A 23800-nucleotide genomic window follows, 5' to 3' on the forward strand; every position below is an offset into this window, starting at 1 on the left:
TTGAGAAGATTATTAAGAAAACATTTTCTATAATAATAAACCTTCTTGAATGTACACACATACATGTGCATGCACACATATATCTATAGTGGCAACAGAACGGGTTTGTTTTGTTGTTGTTTGTTTTGAGGAATCAATCTCACACAAAAAAGCACTGTGGTGTGGATAAAGATGTGACATTTTTTCCCTTTACCCTTTATTGCTCCATTACAACAGGAAACAATCTTTCTGCTGAAAGATTCTGTACTCCAGCTGCAGAAAGAAAACAGTTAATCCGAAGCCTTTCTCATTTGCCACTGATCTAGGTGGTGTGGGGGATCTACTTCTACTACTACCTTTTCCACCCCTTATTTTTTAATTTACTTATTAAAATCATGTTCCCAGGCCCCCTTAGCTGGGGAAGCTGCTAGTTGCGAATGCATGTCTGTGTGAATCTGTGTACACAGAGGATCTGAGGAAGGGGATGATTGCTTTGGATATTTGCTTGAGTTTTCATAAATTTGTGTAAACATTGAAAGAGGATGTGATTATAGCTAAAGCAGTTGCCTGCTCCTTCTTTTACATAATCAAATATTTAAGCAGTAAGGCTGAAAACAGGGGCAAGGTGGCTGGACCAGGAGCAGTGAGGAGAACCGTAGTAGGGAACATATATTTCCTTACCTTTGTCCTCTACCACTCCCCATCTCAATATCACATGTGATGGGACTTGGATGCCTTCTATCTGAATCCAGCCTGTAATATTGACTTCTTACAAAGGCAGCATTTCTTGTATGTTTTGTACTTACACACATTTTATCTTCTGTTTTTTTTATCCACAGAGTTCTCCTTATATTTATATAAGTACATATCCTTGTACATGTGTGTTTATGGGTATTCATGTATGCAAGTACATGGGGAGGTCAGAAGTTAACATCAGGTGTCTTCTTTAACCACCATTTGCCTGTCTTTTTGAGACAGTCTCTTACTGAACCTGGAGCGCATGTTCAAGACTAGCCGGCCTGGTCAGTGAGCTGTGGAGCCTGCCTGCCTAGTGAGCTCTGGGAATCTGTTTGTCTTTACTTCCTCAGGGTTAAGATAATGGATAAGATAACAGAGCCAGAGCTCTACTGAATGTTGGGCGTCCATACTCTGGTTTTTATGTTTACACAACAAGTGCTTTATCAACTGAGCCATCTCCCCCAGTCTGGAATGCGAATTCTTTAAAACATGTTTTCTTAAGTCTTGAGAAAACTTAAATTCTTAAGTGCTGTAGGAACACAGAGCTACAAAGTGACAGTGTTGGAAATGGATTTGAATAATGCAGTATAAGAAATAGCAAATTAAGGGCAATGCACAATGGACCTTAAATGAATACCAGATTAAATTATGCAGCTACATATTGACTTATACACTGTGTTGTGTACAAAGGCAACAAAATTAGAAGTGTGTGTATAAGTAAGTACATGTTAATAACACCAGGCCTGCTCCTCTAAGAACTCATTATCTCAGGCTATTTTGAACTTCAAACATTTTCTCAGGAAGATCTAACAGAAGAATGAAGAAAAACAGTCATTTAAGGATTTGAACTCTGTCCTTTATTGAGCAAGTTTCAAGCCACATACTTTGTAAACAAAAATAACCTAACTGGTTTTGCAAACTATTTTCATATAAATATATTTATATAATATATATATATGTGTGTGTGTGTGTGTGTGTGTGTGTGTGTGTGTGTGTGTGTATTCCTGTTTTCTTTTTAAGTGTATTTCTTTTGTATTTTGTACTTTTAAATCTCCCAGGGAGAACTCTCAGTTTAATTGCAATGTTTACAATAAGTTGAACCTCTTAAATTGTAACCTTGCCCTCTTTTACTTCCTAGCTAGCTTTTCTAAGCTTTACTTCTAGGAATTAAACTGAACTCAAGCCACGTCTCTAATTATGATTTCTTCTATCAGTATTCAGTCTTTTTATTTGAAGTTGCTGCTAATTTTCTTTATTCTCAATTTGTCTTTGTAGTCATAGGTTTTATGAATGCTGATTTACTTTTTTATCCAAAATGAAGAAAATACACTCATTTCATTAGTGGATGAAATCCAGCTGATATTTATCACTTTCATTAAGTTTCTCATTGTAATACTTCTGATGTGGAGAAGATACTCAGTAGCAGCGGTTCTTAACCGTCTTACTTCTATAACCTTTAGTTCTGGGTACCAGTATGTGAGTGTATTTGCATGTGGGCAGTCCCACCTGGAGATGGATGGAGGAGCAGTGTCTCAGTTCCCAATACATTGGAAATATATGTTTTCTGATGTTCTCAGGTGACCCCTGTACAGGCCTACAGTAGTAATTTTATGGGGGGGTTGCTACACCCCTTTTTGGTCATATATCTCCCAAATTAAAAAAAATGACTTAGAAACCTGCTATTTTTATTAACACACTGCAAAACTAAACTGGATAGATCTGAGCTATTCTAACCTACATCCCAGCCATAGACCCCATGAAACTTGTCAACTGAGTTTTGCTCTGTTCCATGTGTGTCCTCAGGGAGAGCTTCTCTCATGCCAAAATTCTCCTCCTTTGCTCTTTCTTCTCCTGGTCCCTACCTGAGACCTCTTCTACTGGATCTAAAGTTCTAACTTCCTCTCTCCCCTGCCCAATCACAGGCTCTAACTTTTTATTTGCCAGCCAGAGATTATTGGGGAACATTTTTACAGTAATCAGTCAATACAATGTTCATATTTAGACTGTAACCTGATGTTGGGGTATAGAACTAAGCATCTGAATACACAGCACACAAGACCAGCAGGGGTCATAACCCACAGGTTGCGTCAAACCACTGCTTTATAGCCTTAAAATAGGAATAGGGAAATAAGACATTTTTTCTAAAGCAAAGTTGCTTTCATTTTTCTTTTGAGAGTGTGAATGAAGTAGGGTATGATCATAAATAGCTGTGTAAAATATATTGCAAAATACATGGTTGGGTAGGTGATAGATACTAGTTGAGAAATATGAATTGTCTTAGTTTACTGTTGTGACAAAATACCTTAACCAAGGCAACTTATAAAAGAAAATATTTAATTGGTGGCTTTAATATAGTTTCAGAAAGTGATTCCATGACCATCTTGGTAGGAAGCTTGGCAACCAGCAGGCAGGCATGGTGTTGGAAAGCTTATAACTTGCTGGGGTCTTACCCTGAGGGTATCTACCTACTTTTATTGAATTTCTCCATATCTCCCTGACATCAACTTCTGTTTTTGTTACTTTTCCATTGTCATGATAAGACATTATTACCAAAGCAATGGTAAGAGAAAGAGATTAGTTTGGTGGCTTATAGTTCCAGAGGGTGAGTCCATACCCATCAAGTCAGGAAGTTTGGCAATAGATAAGCAGTTATGGCAGTGGAATAATAGCTGAGAACTTACAACTTATCCACAAGCAGTAGGCAGAGGGAGGGAGAGAGGAGGAGAGAAGAGAAGAGAAGAGAAGAGAAGAGAAGAGGAGAGGAGAGAGGAGAGAGGAGAGAGGAGAGAGGAGAGAGGAGAAGAGAAGAGAGAGGAGAGAGGAGAAGAGAAGAGAAGAGAAGAGAAGGACAGGGACAGGAAGAGAGAAAAGAGAGAAGGAGGGAAGGAGGGAGACAGAGAGAGAGAGGGAAAAGAAAGGGAAAGGGAGACAGAGACAGGGGGAGACAAGGAGACAGAGACAGAGAGACAGAGAGAGACAGGGAGAGAGACAGAGACAGGGAGAGGGAGAGACAGACAGAGAGAGGCAGGGAGACAGAGAGCACTAACAGGGAATGGTGTAGCCTTTTGAAAGCTCAAGGCTCATCCCCAGTGACATACCTCCTCTAACAAGGTCACATCTCCTAATCATTCTCAAATAGTGCCACTGACTGGGTACCAAGTATTAAAACATATGAACCTAGGGAACCATTCACATTAAAACCACCACACTACAGTTTGACTATAGATAACAAATTTGCTGTGTGTGGAAAATCAAGGCACGATTTGTTTTGACATATAATGTATTCGTACAATTAACATGTTAGAATCATTATACTTATAAGGAAATTAAAATTCAAATAAGCGTGCTTTGTTCAAATCTTCACAAATTCTTTTCTTTTCTGACAGCTAACCTGGGAATAGTTTTAACAAGATTTAAAAACTTACTGGCTAAGGAGGCTGGCAGAAGAAAAGTTAAATGGGGGCCTAAAGGATTGATAGGCGGGGTTATGGTGGCTTGAAGGAAAAGATTAAGAAGAGATGTGGACTAGTTGGTTTATTAAAGAGAAATAGTGTGAAATTGGCTTGAGCTAGTGGGATCTGAGGTACATAATGGAGTACTAGTAGATATTTAAAATGACACCACCAAAGGACACATCTGAGATAGAAGTAAGAGAGTTGATATCTAAATTTTATCACCAAGGATAAAGGCAGGAGTAGGATTGCTGTGGGGTAATGGAGAGAGTTAAGGTCAGAACCTTGAGAAATGTCTGTTTCAAGTGAATAGAAAGATGGACCCACTGAAAGAAAATGTCTACTCAGAGAAGGTTCTAAAAACAGAATAACTGAAGCAAATAGATGGAAGTATGACTAACCATATGAAATTAACATAAAACCAAGGAGAACAGGTATAAGAGAGCTTTGACAGTTAAGAAAGTGACAGTGGTATTTAAAACAACAGATTTTTTTTTTACTTTTCTTGATTATTTTATTTATTTACCTTTCAAATGTTATTTCCCTTCCAAGTTTTCCCATCCCCCTGCTCTATGAGAGTGCTCCCTCCCACCCACTCCTGCCTCATCACCCCAGCATTCCCTTATGCTGGGGCATCCAGCCTCTACAAGATAAAGGCCCTCCCCTCCCATTGATGCCAGATAAGCTGGATCCATGGGTCCCCCCATGTGTATTCTTTGTTTGGTGGTTTAGTCCCTAGAAGCTCTGGGCAGGGATGGAGGTAGTCTGGTTGGTTGATATTGTTTTTCCTATGGGGTTGCAAACTCCTTCAGCTCCTTCAGTATTTCCCCTAACTCCTTCACTGAGGTCCCCTTGTTCAATCTGGTGTTTGATGGTTGTCTGTGAGCATCTGCCTCTGTATTTGTCATGCTCTGGCAGAGCCTCTCAGAAGACAGCTATATCAGGCTCCCGTCAGCAAGTGCTTCTTGGCATCAGTAATATTGTGTAGCTTTGCTGACTGCATATGGATGGATCCCTACGTGGGGCAGGCTATGGATGGCCTTTCCTTCAGTCTCTGCTCCACTCTGTCCCTACATTTCCTTTAGACAGGAGCAATTCTGGGTTAAAAATTTGAAGATGGGTGGTTGGTCCCATCCCTCAACTGAGGGCTCTGCCTAACCTCTGGATATGGTCTCTACTGGTTCTCTCTCCTCTTTGTTATTTCAGCTAATGTGATCCCTGTTGATTCCTGGGAGCCTCTTGCTTTCCTGGTATCTGGGAAGTTCTGGTTTGAATATGCTTGTGGGAGCAAAATCCAGCTGCAGGAATTTTATTGGTAGACTTCTTAAAAGGAAGTAGAGGAAATAAGTGGGGGATGCTTTTCTGAAAAGCATAGTGGTCAAAGGCAAGAAGGAAGATATCACTAGAGGAGAAAGCTGGATCTTAAAGACCCTGGAAGACTTGTAGATAGAATGACTCAGTAATGGGGAAGGAAAGAGACAAATGAGATAACATTGTAAAAGAGAAAAGAGGGGGTAAAATTCAGGTACATATAGAAACACAACTTTAGGAACTTAAAGGTATGAATTCCTCTTTGAGGAGCTGGAAGGAACAGAAACTAAGGAGTAGTTTTTGCAGTGTAGAGAAACATAGTGAGATCACATAACTAGGTTTTCTTGATTTCCTCTGGAATGAGAGGAGCGGAGGGAGCAAGCTTGAGGACAGGGGTTGTGGAAAATAAAAGGCTTTAGAACCACAGTTATGGAACTTGAGTAATCCAGGTATGATCACAAAGTATGGAGGTGATGCTTGAAACTGAATAATTTGAGCTCGTAATCAACAAATTTTTATTTTGGTTTCAAAAAAAGTTTCTCTATTATAGCTTTGTGGCCTGGGAACATTGCAATAGATGTTGTGAATTACATACTTTGTTAAATGTGAGAACTACTGCCAGGGGTTTTGAAAGTAACAATTAAAGTTATAACATCAACCGTTTGGAAAACACCTGCTAATTTTTAGGGTGGATTTGGCAGCAAATCAAATGTAGAGACTGAAGAAAAGAAGATACCAAAGCAGGAACAGTGTTGAGCTCCTCAGATGCTAAGAACTCTAAAATGCTTGATCAAAGTTATTTAGCTGTTTTTTTCGACAATAATTATTCATGTGAATATTTTTACCTTATAAATTTGGTAATGTAATAATCCAAATTTAGTTGAATTCTTATTGTCGTTTTAAGTCTTGCAAACACTTAGACAGATTTAAAATGAATGGCATTTCACAGAGAAAAAAATCTTATATTTTCATGAATTCATTTTTATGTTTTAGAAAATTCTAAATCACCAAGATCAGAGTAATTACCAGACCTTTTCACTCAATAATCTGTTGTCTACTATGAAATATTTAGGATTAATAATTTCTTTGCCTTTAAAACAGTCTATATTGTATAATTTAAATTGATTTCCTAGAAATATTACAACAAGTTTTCCAGAAAGCATTTTAATGCATTAAAATATTGTGATACTACATATTAAAAAAAATCAATGTACAAAATTTGATGGTACCTTAAAATTATTTCACTTGATCCAGGATACTGTGTATATTATCCTTGTACACTTAGCTTCAGAGACTGTTAATGCCTTACATGAATCCACTGCATCTAGATGGAGAAAGAACTGTAACTTTTGTTTTATGACATCATACCTTCCTTTTCTAATTGGCCTGCTTCCACTGATTTTTTTTGATGGCAGAGTCAACTAAAATCAAATCTGCTTTGTAGTTCTTATCCACTGATGTTTGAAGTATTTTATGTTCAATCTCTTACTAACTTGCTGAAAATTTCTCTCTCTGATTTTTATGGCATTTTTTTCTGTCTTGATTCTAAAACTTCTAAAGATTTCCCTAGTTCTTGGCATTTTTTCTTTTTGTATTCCCTCATATTCCGAGCAGTTGTATGATTACTAACCAGAACTTCTAATCAGTTCATTGAGAAATCTGGGTCTGCAGACTTGAGCTGCAGAATTTCTTCCCTTCATAACAGACTTTTAGGTCAGTTACTTTAAGAACTGAGAGTAATTGCAATATTTTCCAATAAACAATATTTGTCATATATTAGCAGTTTTATCTACTATAGATACATTAAAAATAAATTCATACATTTTGTTTTGTATCAAATCAATGAACAAAACAACCTCGTGACTCAAATGAAAATCAGAAGAAAGGAAAAAATGGGAATGGTCACACCTTAAATTCCCTGGTACTTGGAAGCAGAGATAGGCAGACAATCTGAATGGGAGGCCAGGAAGATCTAATGAGTTCTGGGGCAGCCAGGGAGGGCTATAGTGAAACCCTTTATCAAAATGAAAAAAAGGGGGAGGAAAAAAAGAATGTGATGTACATTACATTTATGTTAGACTCCTTGTCTGATTTTTCATTAGTCTTTCAATCTAAGACACATCACAGGCCTTTATTTCATTGACGGACATCTTCTAAGCACTTGCTTAATACTATAGCAATTTAGTTGATTATATGGAGATACGGTGGCTCTTAAAGCTTCTGCCCTGTTCTCAGTACTCAAAACATATGTTGTACTGAGAATCTTAGTCTTGATTATCATCACAAATAGGGATTGTACACTTCAATGACATGCAAATTGAATCCTAGAGAAAATAGTTTAATGTAGTTCTACCCACTTTATGGTTTAGTAACTTCTATGGTTTAGACTGAAATCTATTTATTCTAAATTTCTCCAATTTCTTTACATAGAAAGATACCTCCTGCCTGTGACCCCAATTTATATGTTGTCAACTTCATGCTAGACTACCTTAGAAAACAGATATTTTTTCTCGTGTCCTGCTTTAGAGCCAATAGGGTTACAGCAGCTCAAGCCCAATCTAATTTCTACTTCTCACCTGTTTCCTACCCAGAAAAATGAAAGTTATCTTTCCTACTTCCTTTAGATCTCCTCTTGAGAATCAATAAAAAATAGGAGGAATTAAATTGTTCTCACTGATGGACTATTTTTAAAATTCTTTCTTTCTCCTTGAAGAAACTTATTGATGAATCCTTCCATTATCTTCCTAAAATATGTTACTACCTCAGAGTCTAGTAGATACCATGTTTTTGTTGGAGTACCTATGGAAACCACACCTTCCAAATTAAAACATATTATTTAATCTCTTTTTAGGAACCATTGTCCCCTTTCCTAAGAGGAGGTCAATTCTTCCCAGGAAACAATGTCATTTATGAAAAACAATAAGAAAAGTGGAGAAGCTAAACACAGATCAGGTGAGTAATATTTATTTTAAAACTTTAATTTATAAAATTTTGAATTATGAATATTTTAATAGAATTGAAATGATACTTAATTATCAAGTATCAGGCAAAACTACTATGAGTTATAGTATGTCATCTTGTCTATGGTCCTTCATTCTATCCTTAATAAGTTTATGTTTTATTATGAACTCATTGTACTGAAAGGGAATCAATCTGAAGTCTCATAAAAAGTTAATAGTAGAAATTGAACCTAATATATAGTATATATTTTCCAATATATATGATATCCATGACATATGTCATATATATAATAAAACTTTAAAACTAGTTTACAAAAAAGGCTATAATGGGGGCTGGAGAGATGGCACACTGACTGCTCTTCCAGAGGTCCTGAGTTCAAATCCCAGCAACCAACCATCTGTAATGGAATCTGATGCCCTCTTCTGGTGTAGCTAAAGACAGTGACAGTGTGCTCACCTAGATACATATAATAAATAAATAAATAAATAAATAAATAAATAAATAAATAAATAACATCTTTTTTAAAAGGCTATACGTTCTCTACATTATTTTAATATGTTCAGATTTAAATTAGTAGTATATATTATCAGGTATGTAAAATATTCTGAAACATGTAGAAACCTGAAGCTCTAAGTCATATTTGAATTAGTTGGTTCAAGGTTAATGAATTGTGTTGTCTTACAATTTTAAAAAGCAGAAATCAAAAACTACTGTGTGGGACAGGACCATCATCATCCTTCTGGAACTGTCAGGGAAGAAACCCTTTAATTCTTGGTTTATTTAGCTTGTGGCGCCCTCAGGCATTCTTTTGACTGCATACTAACATTCCAAACCCCCTCTTAGCACATAGTGCTCTACACGAGCATCTTCACTTCAGCATCTCTCTCTGTATGGCTGTCTCTGTGTAAAATCTCCCATTTTTTAAGGGACATTGCTCATATTGAATTGGATCTCATCCTAGTAGCCTTACTCTAAATGGATTCTATCTGAAAAGACCATATTTTAAAGAAAAGTAAATGCTATATTTCTAGAACTTAGAATACCAGCATAAATTTGGAGTATGGGTAAAAATTTAGGGTATAATAAGTAGTGAAATATTACAAAATCAGTCTGGAAAAACAAAATTATCTTTCTCATATGTAAAGAAAACACACTGAAGATATGTTGGATTTTGCTTTAAAACTTCTTGGCATGAAAACATGCTCTATTTTTATAAGCACTTATTGGCAATTGTTAGTAGACTTGTAGGAAATAACTTGTCATATATCAAGTATTCCACATTTGATGCCTAGTAAAGATGAAATGACATAAATTTTCAGAATGATAACACCAAAATGTTTTCCTTTTGTTTTGCCTGTTATGCTGAATAGTGTCTAAAGACCTGATAAATTAAACAAAAGTGTTTTTGAAGAACAATCCAACATTATGCTATCAAGTAGAAAAAAATCACTGGTTGCTTTTGATCTTCCAAATAATAGTTTCTAAAGCTATTCATTTACATTTACATTTATTTAACCAGGCTATCAAAAATGATGTTTTGTACTTTTAAGTAGTATGGGAAATTTTGGGGTACATGCTGCTTTCAAGTTTCTGTTTTAATGATAATGAATAGTTTTTCTACTTTATAGCCTCTAGAATATAATATTCACTATAATATAGATTGTGTTACTATCCACACACTATAATATAGATTGTCTTACTACCCACACAGCTTAAAAAATTAAGGAAGAGATCTTATTAAGAACACTGCTTTTGCTTACTGTTGACACTAGTATTTATTTGTGCTAATGTTTTTTCACTAATGATTTTAATCATTTGGGAGTTTTCTAACTACCATGTATGCTGTGGAACAAAGCACACATTTTTGTTTTGTTATTTCCTCAGTGATAGGGGCTTTACCAAGCATGCTAGATGAAGCCAAGGTCCATACAAACCAATGTACTGACACTTGTCCAAGAATAAAGAGGCTTCTGTAGTAAAGTTAGTAAGGTAGTTCTAGTAACAAGTTAATTATCCTTTCAAACTATTTATATTTTATATTTTTCTTTTTCTTCCTTTATCTAAAGGAATAACACATGAGACATCATAACTGTTTGATATTCTGTACTTTTAGATTTAAATTATGATATGCTTCAAAATATGATCACAATATGAATATTTTCCTTTAAAACAATGACTTCAACACTTGAGTATAAGCTCAAAAGTGGGCACTTGCGTGGATGAAGCTCTGGGCTCTGAGACCTTAACATCAAGACTAACAGTAAATACAATTCTTTTTTAATGTCCCAACACTACATAATGACATTTTATAACATAAAAGAAGAGATAATATATTTATCTGTTAATTTGTAGTAAAGTTGATTAAGGCATATGGTTAGTTTTCTGAATTTTAAAGCTCTCAGTGCTATCACACTGGTAAAATGAGTCATACTTAGTCTAGAGAAAGGAATGCCAAGAACTGATTCTATGGCCTTTATATATCTACAGAGGGAGTTTCTAGTCATGCTATATGCCTCTTCATATATTTTTCTTTATTCCAAAATATTTCATGCACATAAGATGCAATTCATATAGAGTAAGAAGTTTCAGACTACAAAAAGAATATTTAAAACAATACAAATAATATTAATGGTAATTAGCTTCTTGATTTGGGCCTTCATGTCTCTAGTTTCTTTTTGCAGATAACCACTCTTAGAAGGTTATCACTCTATTTATATAAAAGGAGATATATATATATATACATATATGTGTGTGTGTGTGTGTGTGATGCTTGTCATATATACATGTAGATTATTTTACATGTTAAACCAAAGGGGGGATACTGTATTCATTGTTCTGCAGTTTGGTATTGTTTTCATCTGACATAGTTTGAAAAATGTTGCATCTAAGAGTCTAAACTGTTGAATTACATTACTTTTCAATAAAAGTCACTTTTTTACAGTCAAAAAAGAAAATTTACACTCAATTTATACTTTCAAACTTGACTATATGTAAGCGAATGTAACATTATGACTAAAACTTAAGTGTTTTCTCTTTGAGAGCAGGCTTTTATTAGCTGTCTCTTTTCAAAGCAGAATAATAACAACATACTATAGAAACATTCAAGCATGCCTGAAGCCCTCCTAATGGATATATGCAAATGTTAGTTCCTCCCTGTTCAGTAAAACAAAGACCTGACATAAACAGGCAGGTAAAATAGATTGGGTTTAAAGGAAAGTTCCAGTTTTTCCTGCAGTTAATATAAATGACCCTTATACCCTTAGATTCCAAGGAACAAATTATGAATTCCAGTCACAATTTTATCATTATTAATTTTTTCATTAGAAGTACATAATCTGACTTTTGTCATCTTTGAGAGAGTACTAGTTTTATGTTCAAATTTAGTGAGATAAATGACAATAAAATTAAAGTTTATTGTGACAGCAATGTTATAATAATACTAATATACATTTCTTACAGACAGTTCATTTACTCCACATAAAAACTCTATAAAAGCAGTATTTGAATAAAAGTATCTGGTAGAATTAGAGTAAGGGTTTACATTTCCTGGATCAAAAGCACCAGTCAATGATTCCCAACGTTTTTTAAAAAGCCTTTTCTCAAGTTTCATAGGCATGAGTTCTTTGCCTCCCCAACAGGAATACAAACCTGCTTCCTGATATTGAAAATCACTGTATTATATTTTTCCTAATGTTGAGTTCTTTTTCACCTTCAGCATCATAGAATTTTTAGGTAATTAGGTAGTACCTATTGAGCTATAAAAGAAAGCTTAAAATATTCATAATAATTTTAGATTTAATTACAACTAAAATATCAATTTAATTAGAACATGATATTTTATGGCTTATTTGGGTAAGTATTTTGATGGCCTTAGCTATTGATCAAATAAAAACAAATTCTAATAAAGTTTTCTTAATGTATAGATTAAAAATATCACTAGTTAAAATTACAAATTATACACCTAATTCTTTGTTGTGGTTTTCAAATCTGTTTCCAATCTTGTCTTGATTTGTAGTAGTTCTGATTTTAGATGGCTCTTTTTGACAAGTATATTTGTTTTAGGAATGCTGTCCTCAAATTCAATGCCATCATCATGTCATCCAGCAACCCCAGATCATCCACTCACCACATTGTCAGCAGTCCCATTCTAGCCATCAGATCCAATGTATAACAGAAAATGATTCAAATGTTGGGCATGAACTCTGTCATGGTGGGCCAAGCCAAATACATGAACAGGTAAGGTCAATCAGTTCAATACGTACTGAATTAAGTTCTTAAACATGTCTTACTCCACTAGTCTAACACTCACATTCAATTTTAATCCAAACATTGGAGAATTATACCATTGATATTTGTGTTTTTACAACATTTGGAAAACAACTATCCAGACTCCTTTCAAAAGATAAAAATCGTGCAGGTTCATTAATTAAATGGATGAAGTTATGAGTCAATTCATGAATATTTAATTGTGACTGATAACTGATCCTTATAAATGAGTCCAAAGGTTGTTCAGCATTACACATTTTCACGAGATATAATATTCAAATGAACAACAAATTAGAAATGCTGTCATCTGAGATGATTGTTAATGATAGCATTTCACCAGCTTGTAATTAGTTGCTGTATATATTCTTTGAGAATATATTATACTAATTCAAGTCAGACTATACTTATACTTTATTGTGCATTATAGCAAAATAGAAAGCAAAACATAGTTGCTAAGGAGAAACCTCCCTGGATACAATCTTGAGTGACTAATTTATGTTGTGAAGACTTCGGAGTCTTGTAAACATCTGCTACACAAGTGATAATAGAAAAAACATGATTTTCTTCAATCTGGTAAAAGCTAACAATAATGACTGAAATAATGGAGAGTCAAACATCATTTGTACTTACTCCAATTTCAAATTGACCTCTCTCATAGACTTTTCTTAAAAGATAAAAGAATAAGGAAAAAGAAAGTAACTTCTAATACAGGAATTTGTATTGTTTTATATTAAATATCCATGGTATTATTTCTCAGGACTGATGCTTAGAAATACATATGTTGGTCATATTATTTTCTTTTGGTTCCCATGAAGAAACTAAAACTTAAAGAGGCTATGTTACTTAGAGTCTTATATAGCTAGAATGTTTTAGATCTAAAGTTCATACAAAAAGTAAGAACATTCTGACGCATGAGATATATTGGTGATATAATCGACTGGATTCCTTCTCCAGCACTTTATCTCCTAAGTTATTTATCTTCCTAAAATCAAATATGTCTGCAGCATTCTCTTTAATTAAATTTTATTAGTTATATATACCTCACAGAATTGACAGAAAGACTAAAAGAAATATATGAGGAAACATTTTCATAGAGATGAAGACATATGGGGAGGGGAACACCCATATAGAAGGGGAGGGGGCGGGGTTAGGGGGATGTCCGCCCGGAAGCTGGGAAGGGGAATAACAATCAAAATGTAAATAAGAAATACTCAAGTTAATAAAGATAGGGAAAAAAGAAAATGAAAATAAAACTCTTACTAACTCTAAAAAAAATGAAGACATATAAAAATATCATAAAGGAAATTTTTGAAAAGATAAAACCTAAATTAGATTATTGATGATACAACTACTAGAAGAGACAATTTTCAAAGATAGAAGCAGCATTATAAGATTCAGGATTTTGGCTATGAACAACAGTATTACATTGATATTCATTTACTCACCATTTAACAAATAATATATATGACCAGCTGCTATTATTATCTACTTAGAAAATAGCCATCATATTTAGGTAACTAATATATCTCCTTCAGCTTCATTAATTACACCATAGTTTACAATTTCAGTATACCCTTGTGAAGATATCGAGTACATTTTATAAATAGCTTTTCTGTCTGATCACAACTTTATGAGGATAACCATGAGATAAAGGAAAAAGGAAGGTCTTGATACTCACATGTCCTCTGTAGGTGTGATATATATTTGGAAAGATCTCCTGAGAGCTTGTGTTTGGAATCCCAGCTCTCGGGAGGCAAAGATAAGAAGATATATAGGGCTTTCTGACTAGTATTCTAGCCAAATTAGTGGGCTATGGACTCATTGAGAAACTCTGTTTCCAAAATTGAGGTGCAGAGTAATTAAGGAAAACATATTGATTTCTGGCCTCCATACACACATGCTCACCCCCACATACCTATGTGCCTGAACATACACATGCACACAAGCATAAATAGAAAATTTCCTACAAATGGGAAATGGGAATCATGAGGAACTGAACTCTTTTCTGTTTACCTTGAGCCTTCTGAAAAGCATTTTTGGAGTCATGGCAGGTTGTAAAAGGAACAGGCCCATTCACTTGGACAGAACTTTTATTAAAGGAAAGTTACTCTATCTAGGAATGCATTGCCTTTAAAACTTCAACTTTGCTTAACATCAATTATAGCATGTCTTAGTGTTTATATCCTTTGTCTGAAATGTCTTGAGGAAGCTTTTATATTTTTATATAGAGTATTATTTTCATAGATCCAGGTATATAATTTGTATATTCTATGACATATAAGCATACTGTGCTATATTAACATTACCTGTTAACTTATGCCCATAATGACTTAATATAAAAACTTTACACTGTTAAACAACTTTTACTTCTCTAGGGAAGCAACTCAATAATGTATATTATAATCAAAATAACTAACAAAATAACTAACATTGTGGATTATTCATCCAGACTTTTTTTGAGCATGTATTCATTTATTTACTTATATGTAGAGGAGGGCATACACATGCCTGTGGAACATATCTAGAGGTCAGAGGGCAATGTATAGAAGCTCACTCTTCTTCTACCATGTGGCTCCTGGGGATTGAACTCAGACCATTGGGCTTATAGGCAAGTGCCTTTAACATTGAATCTTCTCAGTGGCTCTGACCTCTTTCTTTTTATAAGAGTCTTGCTGATTTCGAACTTGAGACACCTGAGTCATTTGCCAACCCCCCACAAGCGGACTTTTCAAAATAGGAATGTATATTCCTTTTAAGGAAATCCTGTTAAGGAAAAACGAGAGGTCACATGAGTAGGAGAAACTCCAAAGAAGAGCTAAGGACCATTAGTATATATTATTTATAAAAGTATTTACAATATACTGTGATTGATATCCAGAATTTAATTTTTGCTGATCAATGTACCATAAACAGATTTTCACTGTATGGGTGTAGTACTGTATACCCATTCTTACTTGCTTTCTAGTCCTTGCACTCATTTCATAAGCGTAGACCTTTAGTGTATTCTTCAGAGGTTGAGAAGAAAGTATCAGTCAAATCTGATCCATTTATCGCTTTAATCCATGTTCAATATTAAAACGGTATAGAGTATGACCTAAGCTATTGCTCTCCCGGCAGTGAGTCTTTGGATAATAGACAAGATAGTCAACAGTATTAGAAAGATAAATGTCAAAGAAATGAAGACAATGAAGTATGTTTGAGTTAGGACAGTAGTCATAATAAATTGTGTCAAAGAGTTTAAATGTCTTTTAGGTGTATAATTTTTTTCAGTTGGCCCTGAGCTACTTTTTTCAATGTCTGGTTGACTAGATATTCAATCCAAACAAAAAGCAAAGAATTGGACCAAAAATACATAAATGACATTATATTGAATAGTTTTCTTCATCCAACCTTAGTATACACTAACAAATCAAGTGGGCATTCATCAAAGTGATAGTGATTTTTCTACAGTCAGCATAATTAAAGTAATTCACATTATATTTACCCACAGCAGGCGTATAGCAAAGAAATGTTGTGCTGTTCTTGTAGAAGACCTGAGTTTGATTACCATTACCCATATTAGGTATACCACAACTGCCTGAAATTCCAGCTCAAGCGATGTGACAATGTCTTCTGCCTCCAAAGGCCATGCACCACCTTTCCCCAACACACACACAGATAAATTATAAAATTAAGAAAAAGAAATTGAGTAATAATTGGAAACTCAGTTTTGTTTGTTTGTTTTCCTGTATCATGTAAGCAACTATATTCAAGACTTTACTCCAGAGGGGTTGGATTGCACTAAGGAAACAAGTCCTTCTAAATAGAGTAGTACTGGCATACACATGAACAGAGAATGTAGCAGCATGCACATGGCCTGCATAGGTCTACACCAGATGGGATGCCGGTGCTGAGAGAAGACATGGATACAAACCCCCATCCTTAGCCCAGAAGCTATGTCCAATTGATAATAACTCACAAATGAAAATAAATCAGTTTTCTCCAAGGGAGTCTCAACAGTGATACAAAACACTCTTAGGGCCAGGATCCATGCCTAGCAGTAGATGGCCAACACAAAATGAACTCAGTAGCATTTTTGAAGGTTCTTTGTAACATAAGATATATATATATATATATATATATATATATATATATATACACATATATATGTCTTATAAGCATTCATATATATACATATGTATATATATATATATGTAAACACATATATTATAGTTTTAGGGGATTCCTATGTGTCCACACAAATGTTTCTCTGGATGTACATATACTCATGTTTTCCTTTGACTGTTTTTAATTCTGTTTTGTCCTACTCCAGTTGGTTAGTTTTTAAAAATTATTATTTATTTTATTAAATTATTATTCTTAAGATAGATGTTTGTTTTCTAAGGAGAGACAGAAAACATGTAGATTCTAATGGGAGGGAAGGTGGAAGGAATTTCAGAGGAGTTGGGGAAGGAACAGCCATGGTCAGAATATATTGTATGAAAAATACCTATTTGCAGTAAAAGAAAGAAAAAGTAATGTTTTCGAAGTTTTGCATTCATTATATCATTTAAACTTGAGTGAAATTAAATTGAAAATATTTCAATGTTGATGTTTCCCTTAAATTCTTTACTTGTTGAAAATATGCACATCTAATGCATAAAAAATTTGGTGACTTGATTCAAGGGATGATTTCAATAGTTTTTTATTCTTTAAAATTTCAAGCTTCAGTGAGAGAAGATACACCCAACTCTTGAGAGACATGAGGCTCCAGGGAGTTGGGACACCTGGTGGGATGGGTGGTGGGGACATCCTCTTGGAAATGGGGGAGAAGGTGTGGGATGGGGAGCAGATGGGGGCAGACCGGGAGAGGTATGAAGTCTGGACTATAAAAAAGGATTAGAGAATAAAAATAAATAAATTAAATAAATATATCTATGAACTTAGAAAATCAATATTGCTTATAATTGTATTTCATATTTGCTTCAGTTGATAATTCAGGATGATGGCCCTGAAAAATTGGATCCCAAATATTTTGGAGAGTTGCTTGCTGACCTAAGCCGCAAGAATACAGACCTATATCACTGCTTGTTAGAACATTTGGAGAGAATTGGAGGAAGGTACTACGAATGGATTTTTTTGTGTTGATGTTGCAGTTGTCAAATATTTAAGTTCAATTTTGTAATTTTACAAATAGACATTTAAAGATTTATGTGCATATGTATGTGCCTCCATGAGTTTATGTGCACCACGTGTGTTTGGGTGCCCACACAGTCTAGAGGAAGTTCAAAACCTGGAACCATGGAACTTGAATTACACACAGTGGTGGGCTTCCCAGCATCATTTTGAGAATAAAACTTGGGTCCCCTCAAAGAGCAGGATGTGGTCCTAACCACTGGGAAATCTCTCTAGCTCTTAAGAATGTCATTTTGAAAGAGTACATTCAGGTACACAGCAGAACACCAGTACTCTTAATGAGCAAATAATGTGATTATATGAGAAAACTGAGCAAATGTTTCTATAAATATTATATTTTATACATCATTCTCAGTATATTAATTTATATAGTATATTATATATATATATAACATACATTGTGGAGGATTATGTATTTGAAAATAGGAAACTTTGCATATGTATATATTTATATATATTTACCTTTTTATTTGTACATGTGTGTCTTCATATTATATGTACTGCATGACTACAGGTGTCTACACAGACAAGTAGCATACTGATTCCCTGGAAATCGAGGCTATTTATTTGTAGATGACAGCTCATCCTATTAAATGAGTTACTTGACGCTAGATAGTCAAAGCATGGACATGACAACAAATTCAAAATAATCTAGAAGCTAAAGGAATGTCAATAGAGTTTCTTTTAATTCAAAATTCTCACTGACTACATTCTTTGGCTTCTAGATAAATATTTTTATTATAGAGCTTATATAGTATATAAATATGGAGTGTATGACACAATATATACATTTTTGTATTTTTTTAAGTTAAAGAAGTCATATGTTTTCCAAATCAATATTTAATATATTCTTTTCATCTCATAGCTATCTCTTTTCTTTAAATTTTATTATCTTCTTACAGCCATTCTCTTACCATTTTCCTCAACTATTTTCTGTTCTTATCTAATTGTCCATCCTACTTGGCAAAATGCTAACTTGAGAAGTATAGTCCTCTCGTTTGGCTCTCCATTCCCGACCTCTACTGCCATCTGTGCTATCCACCTTCCACTGTGTACTAGCCATAGAATTTACAGTTATACAAGGGCCATTTTATATAGTTCGGAATTCATGTTACTTAATGCAGGACTCAATATCTGTTGACTAAATGTATGCCTTCCATACTGTTAATTCACTCAAGATACATCAGAGCAAACTACAACTAATTATTTAAGTCTATTCCATTATAAATATGTGTGTTTTCTCTTTTGCTAGGTTTTGATCATTATACCTAATCAACATCTTCTTGCATTACCAGAAAAACTCTTCTCTCCTATGACCCAAAAAAAAATACTTCATGCATTCAATTATTTTTACACAAGTCTGCTATCTTAATATATTTCTCTTCCCCTCAATAGCCTATTGAGTGACCATAATGTGCCAGAAACTGTATGCTTATCTATATTATAAACTTTGAAAACTAACCTCAGAAAATTTCAGATAAAGTAATTAATTAAGAACACATAACTACCAAAGACTAGAGAGGTATTCAAACAGTTTTGGGTATTCTTTTACATACATATAAACTATCATTCGGCTTTTCTACGATAACATTCTTCTTTTGTTTTAGTTGTACTTTGTGGATATTTCATTTCCTCCCTAGGTCTGTCCCAAGATATCTATTTGGCACAACACAACAAATACCACATACATACATTCAAACTCTTTTACATGTATTAATCATGCCTTAGGAATGGGACCTGGAGTTCTTTTTCCATAGTAGCATGCACATTTCTATAAATGTATGTAAGTGGCTTTTCACAATGACCCATTTATCTCTATAAGCAAAATTTTGCTCATAAGCAATTACATAATGGGTAAACGTAGGGACTAATGTACTAAAACTAATAACTTAAAATACTATTTCTGCCTTCCTGTCAAACATGTACATTTCTATTTGTTTGACATGTCCACCATACATGTTCATATCTCATTCTTCTACTGTGTGGAGAGAAGTAATTAGACAAAAAATAAAAGGTTGGTCTGTTGCCCTTGACAACACAGTAACTGTATTTTTTCAGTGTTCACAATTCTTACAGCAGCATATTTCAGACTTGTATAACCACTGACAATCCCATAAGATTTGCCTTCTTAATTTGGCTCTACAAATACTCACTCAACCTCTAAGTCCAAATACTCATCTTGCTGCTAAAAAGTCTATTATGAAACTAAAATTTTGACTGTATTGCTTTGTTCTGTGTAGATTCAAATCCATTCTCCTCCTAGCTTACATAGATTAAGTGAGTTGACCTCTTTTTAAAAGCTTTTCTTTTGATAAAATGAAATAAATACCATGAAAATAGTAATAGAGAGAAACTAGCTCAAAACTGAAAGTGAGACCCAGAGAGGGAATATGGAGGAAGAAGGAGAGAAAACCTGTAATTGTGATTTGGTTCACCAAACACCACTTGCTGTCAATCATTTTTACATCTACCCTCAGATGGACTGGTGAAAATGGATGATGTACTATTTCTGCATATATTATTAATTTTTATCTAGATGTTACTCATTTTACTATATCAACTAATTCCAGAAAAAAATTATTTTAGTCAAACTAAGTGAAATTTCCATTTTTGATATTTCAATTTCTTTATTTGTGATTCCAATTTTCATCAGCACTATTATGATATGCAAAGTCTAAAATAAGTAGAACAAGAATGTTTGTATGTGGTTACTGAATAGATTTTTTCTAAAACTGTTTTTTTTTTTTGTCATTTTGCAGCAAACAAGATTTTGAGTCTGCAGATACAGTAAGTCCAAAAGTCATTCAATTAGAGAACAATGTACAGTTTGATTGTGGTACTAATACTAACCCTTTATTTCGTTTATTTATCAGACTGGAAACAGAAATTAGTGAAAAAGCTAATGTTTATATCATCGTAATGACCCTAAAAGTAATAATCACAAAGAACATTTTATGACTATAACTAGGATTTACATTGTAATTGTTTAAAATACATTTAAAATTTACCTGATAACAAACTGTCTTAAAAGACAAATTTATACAATAAAAATAAATGTTATCTAATGTTTCAAAACCATGTGCAACCCTAACTTGGAGTTAAAAATATCTTTAAGTATCAATTCCATTACATTTGTAATTTTGAAAAACAATTTTAATTTAATAAGCAATCATAATTTTAGCACATAAAAGGAATCAAATCTTGTTTATTAATTCTACCATTATTTCCTATGTATTGCTATTATGTATTCACTAAAGTAGTTTGTAAGTTCTAAATTGCCTACGAAAAGCACTTATTTTGGCTTCTCTCTTACATTTAGTTGAAGCTTAAAAATGTTGCTGTGGTAACATATAATCTCTCAAAAGTCACAATAGCCTCAAGAAAAATTTCTTTAAGTCCATAATACCTATAATTTTATTTCACAGCTTTCACTATTTAAAAATTAAGCTTCTCAAACATATCTACCATCCAATGAAATTTAATTTTGAAGGATACAATGATGCTATTTCAAGTAAAATTTGAATCCCATATTATTGTTTTCTCCATCATCATTATTACTTGTTCTTATGAGGCAGGAGGTGGCTATATATCATGTCTTAGTCTTGAACTTATGTGGCACATGCTAGCTTTGATTCCCTTACTGTAGACACTTAGGTACTGCGAATATAGGCATGTATTACTACATCCAGGTAAGTAATCACTTTGTTTTAAATTGCTATTGCACCCACCGCCTTGATTCTGGAGTTCAGACAGGATGTAGAATGCTATGCAAGCATTGTGCCTCTCAGCCTTAGCCCTAAACTGTTCTTCTAAAACAAGTGGAATGTTTGACTGGTTGCCCAACTCTTTTCTCTAACAATCTCTGGAATTTAGTATTATTTCCACGTCTATGTATTGTAAGTGAGTATTTAAAGGTGGAAACTATTCTTTGAAAGGTGATTTAATCTGATGTCCTCCCAAAATACGTTATCTGTACACAAACGTCTATGAAGTGCAGCCCATAAGATCAAAGTGCTGATGTTATAAATTCCATTTGCTTACAGTCAGAAGACATTGAGTCATTGATTCCCAAAGGACTGTCAGAGTTTACAAAACAGCAAATTCGTTATATTCTGCAGGTAAGATGGGATCAGTGTCCAATTTCGATATAATAGTTTTTGTTTCATCGTATTATATTTCATTTTGTCATGTTTGGTCGTTATCTCTAAGAAGCCTGCTGTTTTATAATGAGAGATGAAAGGAAGCAAATGGAGAGAGAAGGGAAGGGAAGGAGGAGCTAGGAGGAGTAGAGGGAGAGGAAACTAGAAACAGGATGCATTGTATGACAAAAGAATCTATTTTCAATTAAAAAAAAATTTAAAGTAGTAACACTACATTTCAGATCATTTTATTACATGTATTGATTTTAAATATTTCATAATAATCTTAAAATGTGTTTTTTAAAAGTAATCAATCCTAGGAAACTGCTACTTAGCATGACTCTCCTAAGAATGGATAGCTTCAAATAAAAGCCATGGTCCACAGGAGTTGATTATATTTTAATTAGATAGGATCACCTTTTAGCTCAGTCACACCACCAAGACTTGAGTATCTAGCATTCAGAAAATCGACCTTGAAGTGTTGCCTGCCGTGAATTGTTCTTATCGACTCTTCCGCACTTTAGTAGAACCTGATTCTAAATCAGTCTTTCTCTTCTCTTCCTCATGCACATTTCATACTCTACTTCTCCATGTTCCAAGTTCAGGTGTTGCCTTCTCTTTCCAGTGTTGTGCAAGGATAGAATCCAGAGAACAGGAAATTTTCCTGCAATAAGGAAGCCAAGGAAATATGACTGAACATAGTATGTATATATCTAGAAAAAACAAATGCTAGCCAGGATGCAGAGGAAAAGGAACCCTTATATATGGCCTATGGGACATGCAAAGTATCCAGACACTATGGAAATCACTAGGAAGGTTCCTCAGAAACTAAAATAAAACTACTCGCAGTTTATTTTACTGTGATGAGGCTGAATTACACTTTGCACTTCCAAGTAACAATCCATCTTTGTAGGAAGTCAGGGCAGGAACTCAAGCAGATGACACGAACAAATACTGCTACTGGCTTACTGCCCCTGGCTTGCTCAATCTGCTTCTATTTCTTTATTTATTTACATCTCAAATGTTATCCCCTTTCCCAGTTTCCACTCCGCAAACCCCCTATTCTATCCCCCTGCCCCTGCTTCTATGAGGGTGCTCCCCAACCCACCCACCCACTCCCTCCCACCTCACTGCCCTAGCATTCCCTGTACTGGGGCCTAGAGCCTTAAATCTGCTTTCGTTTTTTTTTTTTTAATTTAATCTTTTTTTGTACAATCCAAATATTATCCCCTCCCAGGCCACATCCCATGCCTCCTCCCCCACCCCACTCCAGGAGGATACCCCCATCCCTCCATTCCCTACTCCACCAGACCAGCCCCCTCCCTGGGGCTTCCAGCCCCTTGAGGGTCAGATGCATCTTCTGTGACTTTTGCAGTCCTCTGCTGTCTATGTGTCGGGGGCTCATCTCAGCTCCTGTATGCTGCATGGTTGTTGACTCAGTGTCTGAGAGATCTTGGAAGTCCAGGTTAGTTGATACTTCTGGTCTTCCCTATAGGGTCAGCCTCTTTCTCATTCTCTTCCAACTTTTCCCTAATCAACCAGAGGGGTCAGCAGCTTCTGTCCATTGGTTGGTTCAAATATCTGCATCTGATTCTTTCCAGCTGCTTGTTGGGTCTTTTGGAGGGCAGTCATGATAGGCCTGTTTTTCTGAGCACTCCATGGCCTCAGTAATAGTGTCAGGCCTGGGGCCTTCCCTTGAGCTGCATCCCAATTTGGCCTGTGGCTGGACCTCCTTTTCCTCAAACTCCTCTCCATTTTTGTCCCTGCAGTTCTTTCAGA

At 34.7% G+C, this 23800-nt stretch overlaps 1 protein-coding gene across 1 annotated transcript in view; it reads left to right on the forward strand.

The window, feature by feature from the left end:
• The window catches only part of Pof1b (POF1B actin binding protein), a 63929-nt gene that overhangs the window by 21729 nt on the left and 18400 nt on the right, over positions 1-23800 (forward strand). Inside the window, 6 exon segments of the mRNA XM_032890022.1 lie at positions 8332-8389; positions 8392-8432; positions 12504-12677; positions 17676-17806; positions 20642-20669; positions 21926-22000. Of these exon segments, the coding sequence (XP_032745913.1) occupies positions 8332-8389; positions 8392-8432; positions 12504-12677; positions 17676-17806; positions 20642-20669; positions 21926-22000 (507 nt within the window).

This window comes from Rattus rattus, chromosome X (assembly GCF_011064425.1).
Source record: "Rattus rattus isolate New Zealand chromosome X, Rrattus_CSIRO_v1, whole genome shotgun sequence".
Classification (NCBI taxonomy): Eukaryota; Metazoa; Chordata; class Mammalia; order Rodentia; family Muridae; genus Rattus; species Rattus rattus.